Genomic DNA, 16344 nt, shown 5'->3' on the forward strand with positions numbered 1-16344 from the left:
TTTTCACAGTTCCCTGTGATGAACAATGCATGAACTCTCTAGTCATTTTTGAGCAAGAAAAAAGTGTAGAGTATATGAGGAACACCGTACTACTACTAGGTGAGAAAGTTCTACAAATAAGTGTTATGATTAGAAGCACATGACATGGAAAAAATAGACAAAAAAACAAATAAAAGAAAAGAAAAGAATTGCAAGTTTTATTGTAGTCCAAGCCAATGTTGTTAAACATTCATGCCTTGAGTCATGAAGTGTGAGCTGCAAGACTGCACCTCAAGGCGTGAGGTTGAGGGGCAGAACTCCCTGAGGCAACAGTGGCTTGAAGCACATGCCTTAGGTCAAAGTTGCTCCTCAGTTGAGGCATTCCCTTCTTTTCACAAGGTCAAATCGGATGACATTATTTTTGTTTCACTAATGATTTTTGTATAATCATGAAATATGACCTTATAGTTTAATATTTTTGTTTTAGTTATTATAATTGTGTTACTTTGCTTATTTATTCACGTCAAATTCTTTGGTTATTTATATGTATTTGTTTGTTTAACTATTTTATTTTGTTAGTTTTTACTTGTTAAATGCTTATATCTAACATGTTCTAGTTAGTTTGTATTTAGGTTTATTTGATGTTCTAGTAGTTTTACTACTTAAATATATTTTCTTTTTATTCATTGACTTATGATTTTTTCTAATTTCACTGACCTTTTATTTTCAATTTTTATTAATTTTTAAAAGTAATTTACTTCTTTTGGTTTTGTATCTTACAATACAATACGACACACCCGTGTCTTAGACCCTTCTTACACACTCTGATACAATTTTACAACATTCCTAATGCTAATGCTCTTCAATATCCCCAACCATATCAAGGTCAGGTCAGATACATAGACTGAACCTGATCCTAGTATGTCTTTATCCCAATCCAACACCTTATTTAATCAGTTCATCTATCTAGTCCTGATCCTAATTGTGGGGTAGTCCACTTGATCAGAACTGTTCTGAGCCCCTTAATCGATTCTTTGTTTTCATTGCTATTGCAGAATTCAGCATTCAGTTAGAAGTTCTGAAGCTCCATAAGCATGCCCAGAAGTTTGACTGGGAAAATTTTGATCATTTTGTCCTCTGTTAATAGAATAAATGTTCTCCATTTCTGATTTAATGAAAAATCAGGCATTTAGTTGAAAGTTCTAACATGCTGCATAAAGCATGCAGAGAAGTTTGACTTGGGAAAATGTGATCATTTTCTTTTGCAGTTAGAAATGGCGGAGGAATGTATGGTCCATGCTATGGACTTGAGTGGCTTGTTGCTTCTCCATTCAGCTCTTGGAGATGCTGAAGGAATGTCAAAACTTGCAGTACTTGCGAAGGAACAAGGGAAGAACAATGTTGCCTTTCTTTGTCTTTTCACGCTTGGTAGACTGGAGGAGTGTCTTCAGTTATTGGTGGATAGGTAACTATTTTTGCTTCATTCTGCAAACTGGATATTTGGCCCAGGTCTTTCTGAAACTTCTTGTTTTTCTTTTTTTCTAAATTTCATAACTGACTTGTCCTTTAATGATGATATGCCTATTTTCCTTGCAGTAATAGGATACCAGAGGCTGCTTTGATGGCACGGTCCTATCTTCCAAGCAAAGTTTCTGAAATAGTATCTCTTTGGAGGAATGATCTAAATAAGGTCTTTTTTTTCTCTGATTTACTAGTTCTGCAATTATCTTTTCCTGTGCTGCTATAGTACATGTATCAAGAAAACCTCTTATTCTTAACATTGGTTAAGTGTTAATTTGACTGAAGGTGAACCTAAAAGCTGCAGAATCATTGGCGGATCCAGAGGAATACCCTAATTTATTTGATGATTGGCAAATTGCTCTTTCTGTTGAGGCTGGTCTTGCTAACCAAAGGTACCACCCTCTGTTTAATGTCCATTCACTTGAATGTTATTCTTGTTTCTGCCAATTTATCCATGTTGCCCTCATGAATTTTTCAATATTGTTCAAAAAATTAACTGAATGGACACACTTATGCTGTCAGGCGTTTTAGTCTTGTCTTGACTTCATTGAACTGCATAAGCAGATATGGGAACCATACGTGTATTTAGGTGCTTGGTGCATGTGCATTTGTATGTGCATAAAGTATTAAAGTAAAAAAAAAAAATCTTGAAAATTTTCATCTTGAACACATGAATTGGATGACAATGCCATGCGGTGATGACTATAATGTCCTAACTTCACTATATATATATATATATATATATATATATATATATAGATGGGGGAAAATATTAGCTATCCTCATGGGTTTCAAAACCCCTAGTTGAAACTCATAAGGAGGTTGTCTTGACCAAATCTGACATCATGGATGTGTTCAGCATGGTCAAAATAGTAGGAATTGACCCTTGGGTCACTTTTTTTTTTGGACAAAAAATATGATTGAGGGTTGAAAATTTGGTATATTGTAGGCTGTTAAATTTTCAACCCATGAAAAATCCAACATGCATGTGGCATAAATGTGACAGAAGGACCGTGTTCTACTAAACCGAACATGTAGATAGGGCTGGTAAACGAGACAAGCAGCTCACCGTTCAGCTTGTCTCAGCTCAAAAATTGAACTCGGTGACCTGAGCTATGTGCCAGCTTATTTAGGTAAATGAGCCGAGCATGAGCATGGCAAGTTCGTCTCATATAGGCTCGTTTTACATATTATGTACTTATATTTTATACATATATTTTATATATTATCAAGCTTAAAAAATGCTTAAAAATATTTTTTTAAAGAAAAAGAGCCATCTCGTGATCGGCTCATAACGAACTTGGGATCGACTCGGCTTGTGACGAGCTCACTAGCCGAGATCGAGCTGGGGTACACCCCTTAACAAGTAAGGCCCGAACAGCCCATGCTCAGCTCATTCGTATCATTTACCATCCCTACATGTAGATCACATCCGGAGAATCAGATGTGAAAAACAAATGAAAAATTTGAAGAAATTAGAGTTTTTCACTTTTGAAGCATTTAAGCTGACAAGGCATACCAAAGTACAACACAAGGATTGTGTATCAGTACAAAATCTGGTTGGGAAAATCCAAGAAAATCTTAGTTTGCCCACCTAATGGAAGCAAATAAGTGTCGATTCAGTTTGAAGATGCCTATGTATAACAATCTGTGTGAAGAAAGAAAAGTAATTTTGAAATTGTATAAGAAAAATACATGTCTATGTGAGTCATTGGATGACAAGATGTCATCTATGTCAAGGAGGTACCAGTACAGGTACAAGTTCAAGCAAGGTTGTAAGTAGCGTATTGTAACCCGTATCTGTCGGGCCCAAAGTAAGATACATATTATATTGTATCGTAAAAAAACGTAAATTTCACTAATTTTTTTTAAATCTAAAAAATATGAAAAAACAAAAAAATCATAGAATACTAGAACACAATATATTTATGTAATAAGTTTAACTAAACGTAGATATGTCATTAAACATTTAACAACCACGCATTTGATTGTTCAGCCCATGGTTGCCAGTCGAGGAAGCGGGAGCGGGAAGCGATACAGGAAGCATGGCACTTTCAAAATTTTAGAAAGCGGGAAGCGTGGGACGACTTAGACGCGAATCACGAACCGTCTCAGAAGCGACCTAGAAAGCGAACTGGAAGCAACCTAGGAAGCGAGGGAGAAGCGAAAAACATAAAAATTAAAAATAAATTTAAAAATAAAAAAATGAAAAAAAGGGGAGGGGGAAGCACGCTTCCCCAAAAAAGGGACGCTTCCCTGCACGTTTCGAAAGTGCGATGTTTCATGCTTTCGAAACACATATCGGGGAAGCGTGCTTCCCCTATGGTATAGGCGCTTTCGATAACTCTGGTTTAGCCACATATCTAATCACCACAAATACAATTAGTTAAGATAAAATAATGATACATTTAAAAGCCAAAAGGTTTTCATAACTCATTATGAAAGTTAAAGTTACATTTTTTAGTTACAATATTCCATGATAAGGATGAAGGCATACAAGCTAGAGTTCAGAAACATATGTTTATATATAAAAGTCATCTTCAGTATCAAGCTTTTGCCCAATGATTTCTATTGTTTATTGCATCGTTCAGTAGCTTAAGATGACAATGAATCATTTTTATCTTCTGAATCAGAAACCACCTCTGACAATTTCTCTCCCACAAATGTTGTCCGTACTCATGTTTTTTTACCATCTTCTATAAGACTAGTAAGAAGCTCAACATGGATATCAGTAAGAATGTGATGTGTACCTATGTCACAGGGACTCGGCCAATTGGGTGCCACACTCTCGTCGACGCGATGCGACGCTGGTGCGCATGCTTGTGCATGGTGGGACCCTAATTTTTGGATCATTTTAGAAGACGCTTTGCCTTTGAAAAACTAGCGCGCAGAATAAACCTTGATACGATAACACAAGTGTAGTGTGTGCGAGTGATGTTTTTCACTAAGTCACTATACTATTACAAGGTAGGAAGGGGTTTCGTCTAGTCGTAGGCTAGGTTGCAAGCTCAAGCATGAAACAATTCTCAATACATTCAAACCTCGACATACTTCCCTATTACAAGAGAGGCTTTAGTCAACTAGGCTTCACTCAACCCTTACACAAACATTGCCTCACACAGGCAGATTACCAGTATGCAAGTTAAGAGAGGTTTGCAGCCACACTACGTTGTGGTTCTTCTGCAGGTGTAGATGCTACGGCAGCAACAGGTTGTATGCAGTTGCTTGCATCAGACACATTCAGCAGAGGTGCAGCTGATAAGCTTACTGTGGCGCAGGATAGGTGCGACACTAAGGTGCGTAGCTTGCTATGGCACAGGACAGATGCAACACTAAGGTGCGTAGCTTGCTATGGCACAGGACAGATGCAACACTAAGGTGCGTAGCAGAGCTGCGCTGAGGTGGACGCGCGTTGCAGAAGGCTGTGTGCGGTGATGTGCTGTGCACTCTACGATGCAAGGACGCTGTGACGTGTGTATTGCACGTATGCTGCAGTTGTGTAGTTCAGCAGGGATTGCAGCTGTTGTGCGTGAAAGGAGGTTTCACGTGCTGAGATGGAAGGATGCTACGGTGCGTGCGGCACTCTTGGCACTGTGCGTTGATGCAGCTGAAAAGTTGGCTCAACGAGCGAGGCGATGGTGTGCTGTTGCGGCGGAAGGCGCGTCGCAGGACCAAGGCTGCGTTGAGGTGCGGCAGATGTGTGCATATGCATTGCTATGCTGCAGTAGATGACTGCTCACTTGCAGTGTGCACTAAGTCTCAGTGACGATCCTGGACCTGTTTTAGCTTTAGTAGACTGTGCCCTTGAGAGAGAGCATCGGCTGAACAACCCCTGCGAAGGTGTAGAAGCGAGAAAACCTCCCTTATCGTAGCAACACTAGGAAGACCTCTGCAGTGCACAGAGTGAGTCTTTCTGAGCGGCAGTAGCACGATCGTCGTCATTCCCGAATACAAGTAGTTGAGGATGCATTAGAGGTTGCGCTGTTGTGAATCCACTGAAATAGCTAGAGGTGTCAAGTACTTACCTTTGCAAGAAGGTTAGTACCACAATCTTGACATCTTTGCTGCGTTGAAGAGCTCCAAGGTAATCTGCATTGTCGTCGGATGTGCGATGCATTGATCTAAGCTCAAAGCGCTGGATCAATGCCTAATCCAACTCAATTGGCATCATACCAATCAAAATTGGCCCAAGGAAGTTATACACAATGCATAGTTCCCAAATTTCCCCAAAAGGGAACCGAATGCCCAAAGGCACCAAGAGAGGAACTCTCTTCCAAAAGTCGAAGCTCAATTTCTATTCCAATGTTCAAAAGATTACAAAATGTATTACACCAGCCTTATTTGTAGGCTTCCACAAACCGGAAACCAGAAACCAAATACCACAGCAGTTTCTAACTGCCCAAGTGGTCCCAACTGATTCTAGCTCCCCTTCATTGAATCTGGACAACTCTAAAGTGGCGCACAAGGCGCCTATGTGCTGAACCTAGTCATGCTGACTTGGTGCATATGCATTGAATCCGCCCCATATGCAGAATGCGCCCAAGCTCCTGTTCATTGCATTTGGACAAGCTGAGGTGGCATCTTCTCAACCACACACTGAAGATCCACTTGCACATGTGGTCCCCTAGCTGATGCTCATGGGCAATGCACCTGGTGATCCCTCCTGGCACAACTCATTGGCAAACCTTACAGGTTGCCATGTCATCCGCAGGAATACTTGTGCTGTCAATATACTACCGCAGACTTAGAGGTCTGTTGCGGCAGCTCAATAATGGCAGTTCACTTCGGGTCGCAACAGTCCACCACTGCCTCCCTTACCTTTGTCCTCAAAGGAGAGCCGCTGTAAGCTCTTATCTTAACAATCTTTGCTACTCTTATTACATTCGGCTCCCGCTAATTCCTCATTGTTCTGACATGATGTGACAACAATGTGTGTCTAGGCAAAATTCGTTGCCCGATCATACTCAATGTAGTGTGCGAATTAGGCATTCCATATTGTCCGCAATGAAGATTCTATTTTTTCATCTTGCATCAGTATGCTGCACTAGCGGTGCACTGTATTTTGCTGAGTTGAATATCAAAACACTTTGGTGCCAAAGAAATGCACAATTCGGTAATGCACAGAGGTACGTAATACTGCGGCTTCATCTCCGCTATCTACCTTGAAGTAACCTGCTTTGTCTTGCGCATATCGTGCATACAGACTGAGGGTGATGCAACAATACATTTGTAGCTGGTCTTTTGTTCTGGTTTGCAGATTCCTGGCGCTCTTTTATTCTTGAATGTACTACCCTACGTATAACCAAAACACCCATTTTGACAAGTTTTTGTCCTCTTGGATCAAAAGGAAACTTATCCCATTCCATCATTAGTGTCATGGTTTGCCTTTGGCCAATTGGCCATTCACTGTTGGCCGTTAAGTGTTGGCCTTTAGGTGTCTGCTGGAGTTGCGCACATGAATGTCCCACTTTATGAGCTATCTCATTCACACAATGCCGCATACTTTTGCTGACAACTTGATAGAATATGGTTGTTGCTTCATGCGTTTTCCCCCTACTTTCATACATTGCTTTGGCATCTTTGAATTTAAGCCTAAGCAATTCGCTTCCGACACTTTGTTTCTCAATTTAAAATGCATTCAAAGGTGATGTGCCTTTGAACTCTTTAAGCTCATTATCCCTGCTGGATTTGCTCTCTTGGATAACTAACCCATAAGTGGCAACTTCAACGCAAATGTCGCTTGTACTAGACTCCCTCTCATTGAAGAAGTCTATCTCATGATACTTCATGACACCATGTTGAAGCTCGCTATAGCTGCATGGGTTGATGGACACATACAATTGCGGAATGTAAATCATTCTCCCTTTCTTGGAAGAATGTGGCTAAGTATGTGTTCTCTAGATACTCTTCTTCACGTACTTGCGAAGGACTGAATCTACTTAACCAATTGCACTGCAATGTCAACCATTCCAACTCAAAATTTGATGTTGACCTTATCAACCTTTTGCAACTCTTGATATACATTTGGCCTGCCAGTTTAATTTAAAAAACTGTCACCTTCGTTAACTCCTAATCGAGTCTCTTTAAGGCCTCTTCAATGTCTTTTAGGTGCAATCGCACATAGGTTTCTTGTGCACCTTCTATTTGCTCCTTAACCAATGCATTGAGACATTGAATCTCTTCGCATAAGTCAGCCACGATTCACATGTTTGGACATTTTTTCTTTTTACACATGCTTCCCAACATGCGAGCACTGTGCTCTACTAAGCTCAACAATGTAGAGATGAAGACTTTGCGTTTGTCAACCTTCGCAGTCAAATGGAGGTTATTGAACTCAGTTTTACCTCTACTTAACTGGTCGTATGCTTGAGCCAAGACATCAATTGTCTTCTTTATTTTCTCGCCGGAACTTATAACAAACATTTTCCAGCTTCACTATTTTATTTTTCATCAGTTTCAATGAATCTACCGAATCCATAAAGATTAGTTCAGTTTGCGCGGAAGTAATAGTCCGCAGTTTGTGACTGAATGCTCCTGTTCGGTCCTCTCTACAGAACTGCCCATAAGTGCTTTCTCTGAAATAATAGGTGCGTTGGATGCACCATATAGAGGTTAAGCAACGTGACAAAATTCATTGCAGTATGAATTCAGGTGACTGAACTGTGCTCTGCCGAAGCTGGCCGTCTGAAAAGTGTCACATAACTATGCAAGCATATTGGATGCTGTGACACAGTGGGCAACTTTGCACCACTTTTCAGCACAAATGGTTGATCGGTTGAGGACAACCTTCAAATACTTTCTTTTCTCGACACGACCAGGAATGCCAATAACCCATGCACTTTGCCGAAAACTGATGGTCAATCGTCACACAGTAATGACGAATATAGCCGGAATTCACAATCACTGACTGTTGCAATTTTAGAATTTGTTGAGGCTAAACTTTTTCAGATTGATGATTTGGAAATCATCTCTAGCAAGATGTAAAATATGCATTTCTTGATCATTTGTAGCGACCATCCGAACTTCGCTGGAGATGGCCGGAATAACGCCGAAGGATCCTAGAAATTACTTCAAAGGTGAAGCAAGTAGTATTTCTTTCTTCCGCATATTAACTTTATTCCACTTCATAATCTTTTTTCCACTTGATATCTTGATTGTGAACTTCTTTTCGCTTGAATAACGCTCCATTAGTCTTCTTTTGCGTAGGAACCAACTTGCATGACATTCTTCGGTTTGGATATCACCTTGGTGGCCTTTTCCGGCTTTGAAAACTGATTACTTGATCTTTTTTGGCTTTCCTACAACTTGGAAACTAACTTTCTTGGTCTTCTTTTGCTTTGATACCACTTGGTGGGACCCTAATTTTTGGATCGTTTTAGAAGACGCTTTGCCTTTGAAAAACTATCGCGCAGAATGAACTTTGATACGATAACACAAGTGTAGTGTGTGCGAGTGATGTTTTTCACTAAGTCACTACACTATTACAAGGTAGGAAGGCGTTTCGTCTAGCCACAGGCTAGGTTACAAGCTCAAGCATGAAACAATTCTCAATACATTCAAACCTTGACATACTTCCCTATTACAAGAGAGGCTTCAGTCAACTAGGCTTCACTCAGCCCTTACACAAACACTGCCTCACAAAAGCAGATTAGAAGTGTGCAAGTTAAGGGAGGTTTGTAGCCACACTACGTTGCGGTTCTTCTGCAGGTGTAGATGCTACGGCAACATATATGCAGTTGCTTGCATCAGACACATTCAGCAGAGGTGCGACTGATAAGCTTGCTGTGGTGTGGGATAGGTGCAACACTAAGGTACGTAGCTTGCTATGGCGTAGGACAGATGCTGCACTAAGGTGCGTAGCAGAGCTATGCTGAGGTGGACGCGCGTTGCAGAAGGCGGTGTGCGGTGATGTGCTGTGCGCGCTACGATGCGAGGACGCTGTGACATGTGTATTGCACAGATGCTGCAGTTGTGTAGTTCAGTAGGGATTGCAGCTGTTGTGCGTGAAAGGAGGTTTCACGTGCTGAGATGGAAGAATGCTACGGTGCGTGCGGCACACTTGGCACTGTGCGTTGCTGCAGTTGAAAAGTTGGCTCAACGAGCGAGGCGATGGTGCGCTGTTGCGGCGGAAGGCGCGTCGCAGGACCAAGGCTGCTTGAGGTGTGGCAGATGTGTGCATATGCGTTGCTATGCTACAGTAGATGACTGCGCACTTGCAGTGTGCACTAAGTCTCAGTGACGATCATGGACCTGTGCTAGCTTTAGTAGACTGCTCCCTTGAGAGAGATCATCGACTGAACAACCCCCTGCGAAGGTGTAGAAGCCGAAAAACCTCCCTTACCATAGCAGCACTAGGAAGATCTCTGTAGTGCACAGAGTGAGTCCTTTCGAGCGGCAAAAGCACGATCGTCCTCATTCCCGAACAACACAGGTAGTTGATGATGCATTAGAGGTTGCGCTGTTGTGAATCCACTGAAATAGCTAGAGGTGTCAAGTACTCACATTTGCAAGAAGGTTAGTACCGCAATCTTGACATCTTTGCTGCGTTGAAGAGCTCCAAGGTAATCCACAATGTCACCGAATGTGCGATGACTTGATCTAGGCTCAGCGCTGGATCAATGCCTAATCCAACTCAATTGGCATCATACCAAGCAGAATTGGCCCAAGGAAGTTATTCACAATGCATAATTCCCGAATTTCCCCAAAAGGGAACTGAATGCCCAAAGGCACCAAGAGAGGAACTCTCTTCTAAAAGCCGAAGCTCAATTTCTATTCCAATGTTCAAAAGATTACAAAATGTATTACACCGGCCTTATTTATAGGCTTCCACAAACCGGAAACCAGAAGCCAGAAACCAGAAACCAAATACCACAATAGTTTCTAACTGCCCAAGTGGTCTCAATTGATTTCAGCTCCCCTTCACTGAATCTGGACAACTTTGAAGTGGCGCACAAGGCGCCTATGCGCTAAACCTAGTCATGCTGACCTGGCGCATATGCATTGAATCCACCCATATGCAGAATGCGCCCAAGCTCCTGTTCATTGCATCTGGACAAGCTGAGGTGGCATCTTCTCAACCGCACATTGAAGATCCACTTGCTCAGGTGGTCCCTTAGCTGACGCTTCTGTGCAGTGCACCTGGTCACCCCGCTTGGCGCAACTCATTGGCAAACCTTGCAGGTTGCCATGTCATCCACCGGAATACTTATGCTATCAATATACTATTGCAGACTGAGAAGTCTGATGCTGCTGCTTCCGATGGTCGTTGCACCTATCAGCAAAGGCACCTCACTTTGGGTCGCAACATGCGGCACCCGATGCGGTCAACTTAACCCTGGGTGCGTTGACCGCACTCAGTCATTTATGTCGAACTTTTGGACTATATATATATTTTATATTTTTGCCGCACTCCCGTACCCAAGTTTTTTGAAAGTGCCTGCCCCTGCACCTCGCCCCCGCCGCCGCCCCCGCCCCCGCACCCACACCCATGTGACATAGATGTGTACATAATTTCACGGTGGAGTTATGCTCCATAACATGACATTTAGATCTATATAATCCTCCGTGCATTACAAAATCACAAAAGTTACACCTCACAATTCCTTTCAAACACATCTCCAAGTTAATTGGTGTACAATATTTCAATGCAAGATCTTTTGAGAGACATCCTCCAAGACCTCCAACCTCCATCGATCTCCTAAAGCATGGTTTACTAAATCTAATCACTACAAAGATGTAAAACAATGTTCAATAGCACACTTTAGGACAAATTTTGAGTTTTAAGTTCTCAAAAAATATGAGATTAAGGGTAAAAAACTAAAAGTAAAGTAATATCTTCTAAAAACATCAAAAAAGAAAGGAGTTTACCCTCCTTCAACTTTAATAATACACAAATGAAGCAAAAAATGAAGATTTTTTACCTCACTTTCTTGAGTGAAAATTGATAAAAAATGCACTCTTACGCGAGAAAACTACGAAGGTCTCTTCCTTGCACAAAAACCAAACCTCAAAACGCTCTCAAGTCTTCTATGGGTATGCGGGTTTTCCTCTAATGGCCTCTACACAAGCGGAGAAATTGGCCCTAAGAAGGTCTTTAAAACCCAAAGTAAAAAAAAAGTTTCAGCCCTTTTAAAGTGCACATGAAGTGTATTGTACGATACAAGGATGTATCGTATGATACAACCGATACCAATACGATACACTCATATCGCAATACGAGTGTGTATTGTGTCGATAGAATTAATAGTAACAATCTATGTAAGATGATTCGGCTAGCAGGGTGCCGCACTTGCGTTGATGCGACTCGATGCGGGTGCGGCACCGGGTGCGGTCAACCCCAACCCGACCCTGGGTGTGTTGACCGCATCTAGGGTCATTTCTGTCCATTTTTTTGGATTTTTTTTTAAAAAAAAAATTCCGTATGAAATGGGCTGCAGAATTTAAAAAAAATTTCTTGGGGGGGGGGGGGGCTGCCCCCGCTGACCGCACAACGGGACCCTCGCCGGGGGGAACCCCCGGACCCCCCTTTATATATATATATATATTTATTTATATATTACATTTGTGCCCCTGCCGCACCCCCGCACCCGGGTTTTTTGGAAGTGCCGAATCCCCGCACCCGCACCCATGTGACATAGGTAACAATACGTATTGTACCGTACGATACAGTACAATACTTACAACACTGGGTTCAAGTGTGTGTGCAAAGGGTTTGATACAGGAATTTCTAGAAGTGTGTTGCGTGTGTGTAATTATGTGCATTCAAAATTCTTAATCTAAAGCAATAAAGCATGAATATCATTTTGAATGCAATTTCATGAACAACAATTCTAAATAAGTAATGATCAGAAGCATTAAAGAGTAAATGTAGATTGAAAAGTGAAATGTAATAATCTACGATAATCTATGTCATAGGGATTCGGCTAGCAGGGTGCTGCACCCGTGTCGATGCTACTCGACGCAGGTGCGGCACCGGGTGCGGTCAACTCGATCCTGGGTGCGTTGATCGCACCCAGGATCATTTAGGTCCATTTTTTTTTTTTGGATTTTTTTTTTAAAAAAATTGCCCTATGAAATGGGCTGCGGAATTTTTTTTTTTTTAAAATTCTGCTGACAGCTGCTGCTGCTTCTGCCTTTTCAATCCTGATCCTTCTTTTTCGTAAAGGATTTTCTCTCTCCATAATAAATGATAATGATGGTGGTAGCCTTGCTGATCCTCCTTTTTCGTAAAGGATTTTCTCTCTCCATAATAAATGATAATGATAATGATGGTGGTAGCCTTGCTGATCCTTCTTTTTCGTAAAGGATTTTCTCTCTTCATAATAAATGATAATGATGGTGGTAGCCTTGCTGGCTATTAGTATTCACTGTTCTCCTAACGAGATGGGTGCGCTATCGTGCAACTGTATATAAAATGAAATTTGAAAAAACCCGCGTCGGGGGAACCCCCGGACCCCCTTATATATATATTACATTTTTGCCCCTGCCGCACCCCCGCACCCGGGTTTTTTGGAAGTGCCGAATCCCCGTGCCCGCACCCGCACCCATGTGACATAGACAATAATTTAAAAGAACAAAACATAAGTAAATACAAAATATACAATTAATATCATAAAAAAAGGATAAAGTTAAGGACATGGTGTAACTATGTCTGATACAAGTCTGATCGTTTGATGAAGTGTCGTGGTGTGTCCAATATTGTGTCTGGTGTCATGTTATGTCGATACGAGATACAATGTCTAAGTAAAGTGTCCACGTGGCATAGCCTTCTCTTGGTTGGATGATGACTTGGTTTCTGATTTGGCAAGTCTTGTCTGATTGGTGCTTCAAAGTAAGCTTGTTGTGAATCTCTGAATTCCACATTGGTTTTGGATAGGGATGGCAGCGGACTGGGGCAGGTGCGGGGGACAAGGTCTCCACCCGCGCCCCGCCTCAAAATTTTTTCCCTCCATCCCCACACAGGTTTTGATTTTAACTTCCATCCCCGGTCCATTCTCCATTTCACATCCTCCATCCCCGATCCAAATGGGGTGAGGCGGGGTGGGGTCCCGTTTCCCCGATCCTTCCACCGTTACTGCCGTCTGCTGTTAGAGGAAGGAGAGGAAAGAATGAGAGCTCGCACGGATCGTTAGAGGAAAGGAGAGAGGAGCGATTCGAGAAAGGATTTTATGTTAGGAATATATATAGGATTTTATATTATGTATAAGGGTATAATAGTAATTTCCTTTAATGGGGATCTGGGGCAAGAGTAAGTCCATCTCCGCCTCCATCCCTGCACAGGTTTTGATTTTAACCTCCATCCCCGGTCCATTCTCCATTTCATGTCCTCCATCGCCTGTCCAAACGGGACGAGACAGGGCTGGGCCCCGTTTCCCCCCGATCCACTGCCATCCCTAGTTTTGGAGTAATGGGATTTAAAGTGTCTGATGATTTTGTTGTTGACAAGCTTATCTTCTGCTTATATCCTTTTGTCTTATACTTTATTGACTCTTTCTGTGTTGCTCATTTTAGTAGGTCACCATAATTGTCAATTCACGTTGTGACCCCTTAATAACTAAATCATTCTTGCTTAAAAATGGCAAAACTATTCCACGCATCATATATGAACTAAATATTCACACCATGACCAACAACTTATGTCGCTGCCATGGTACATGCCCAGGCTCCCAAATACTGTAAACTTCTAACTTGATTGTATGTTGATTTACGTATTCAAGTGTTGAAGTTTGAGCTTCCATATTTTCCATCAATCAGGTTTATTGCATTTTGTTGTCTTGCATTATTTGGAATTCTTGGCAACGTAATGATGTAAATGCTGTCAAACAGAGGCCAATATCCACCAGCTGAGGAGTACTTGAATTTGTCAGACAAACGCCATATCGATCTTGTGGAAGCATTTAAAAGTATGCAACTTGGTGATGAAATAGCTGTACCCCTGGAAAACGGTGATTTGGTCCATGAGGTATATTTGTAGATTCTTTGAAGTTTCATTGGCCAACTTTTCTCTTTGGTGCTACTGTAGTGGACTGATGGCATATTCAATTCTGGCTCTTCATCCACTTGGAGACGTGGTTTGAGTGTTTCAAGTTACAAGAGAATGTACTGTCTTTTAATCTCCTAGACTCCACTCTGATTTGGAGATCTAAGTTGACTGCCCAAATCTCTGGCCAAGTCCGCATTTATTTGAAGTAATTCATCTCAGCACTTAAGGTTTTTGAATTTTGCTCAAGATTTCAGAAGTCTGAAATGATGGACCTAGTTGAGTCCATACATGGCTTGCTGGGGAGTCTAAGATTCAGAATAATATTAACGCTGCATCCATGCAAACATCTTCATGGACACACAAACACATGCACACTTATTTTTTCTTTATAGTTCTCTTCGGCGTAGAATTGACTTATTCAGTAGTTTGCTTCCTGAAAAGAGTTGACTTCAGATTCTGTATATTAATGTCATCTACACTTGATATTTTTCGGTTTTAACTGTTGGTCTAGGGGGATAAACCATGTTCTGTGAAAATGAGTTAATGCATTATTTCGTTAGAAGTCCACAATATAATTTTTACGTGAACACAACATCCATGCTTCTTTTTGTTTTCTTCAGGGGTTAATGATGGTCCACTCACATAATACTGTAAAAACTAAAACACAAATATTTGTCCTTTTGATATTTATAATCTTTGTTTGAGGCCAAGAGTTTTGCTTGGTTCCTATATGCTTCTTCTAGAATGAATTGTGCCATGCACATGAGGTTTGGGGGTCAATAATTAAGTTATTACCACTGAGTCATAATTTCATTTGTCTTGGGTCATCATTACTCTCATCGTGGTTATTGTTCAGTAATTGGTTTCTATTTATCCTTCTTATCATCATCATCGTCATTGTTCTCCTCATTATCACCAGTCGTATTAACATCATTGTCATTGTTGTTATCATCTTTTTGTTTTCTTCAGGGGTTAATGATCGTTTCAAATGTGTTTGATTTTGCATGTGGAATACATGTTTTTTTAAATGAGTTATTACAGTTGAAGTCATATACACCATTAATGTTCATTTGTGTGTGTGTGTGTGTGTGTGTGTGTGTGTGTGTGTGTGTGTGTGTGTGTGTGTGTGTGTGTGATGCCTAATAAAGGAGCATCAGGGTAGTATGTTCTTTCCTTCATGAAAGTGTCTTTGTAAACCAGGTTTATTAGATGTTCAGTTCAGTTTACTTGGTATGCATGAACAGCTATGAAGTTTGCATTTTAAAATTGATAAACCTGTCCCTAAATTTGACCATGTAATGAATGTTGTCTGCCACCTAAATTACTCTTGGCTTCTGTACTGTCTAGCAGCAAAATGTATCACGAGAGGTCAGATGCAGCTCTGACGGTACATCGGGAGAGCTGCTTTGGATGCCGTTCATCCATTTGATTATTGGCAGCCAGAACACCATGAATGGATAGGTTGTTTCTTAGATGGGTCCAACAATTTTTTTGAGAGCCATTCAAATTTTGGATGAGTCTACAGGTGCAAAAATTGAATGACTGAAACAAAACAGAAGTGTTGGTGTTCGGTCAGAGCTGCCTCTGATCTGATGCGCTCTCAAATGTATCAAATTTTAAGGGCAGGCTGTTGGAACTGAATCCAGGACTCTCTCTCTCGTGTCCATTGGGATACTCTGATCCAAGGGGTTCATGATGCTGTCAAAGCACGCCATGAATGACTTCCTAAGCTGCCGTGCTGGACCCCTGTTAAAAAAGGAAGGGCATGAAAAGCCTTTTGTCCACTAGTGCCTGAATGGCATTACTGCCCCTGTCCAATGGAGCCTGTCAGATGGACATCTGAACTGATTGGACCCCATTGG

At 41.3% G+C, this 16344-nt stretch overlaps 1 protein-coding gene across 3 annotated transcripts in view; it reads left to right on the forward strand.

The window, feature by feature from the left end:
- LOC149815202 (coatomer subunit beta'-2-like) overlaps nucleotides 1-16344 on the forward strand; it is a 55844-nt gene that overhangs the window by 18837 nt on the left and 20663 nt on the right. For all 3 annotated transcript variants that reach the window (XM_089989809.1, XM_089989810.1, XM_089989811.1), the window contains exons 20-23: nucleotides 1248-1444; nucleotides 1576-1669; nucleotides 1786-1892; nucleotides 14326-14461. In XM_089989809.1, the coding sequence (XP_089845935.1) occupies nucleotides 1248-1444; nucleotides 1576-1669; nucleotides 1786-1892; nucleotides 14326-14461 (534 nt within the window). The remainder of the gene's footprint in view (nucleotides 1-1247; nucleotides 1445-1575; nucleotides 1670-1785; nucleotides 1893-14325; nucleotides 14462-16344) is intronic.

The sequence above is a fragment of the Nuphar pumila genome, chromosome 15 (assembly GCF_984573655.1).
Source record: "Nuphar pumila chromosome 15, dmNupPumi1.hap1.1, whole genome shotgun sequence".
Taxonomy (NCBI): Eukaryota; Viridiplantae; Streptophyta; class Magnoliopsida; order Nymphaeales; family Nymphaeaceae; genus Nuphar; species Nuphar pumila.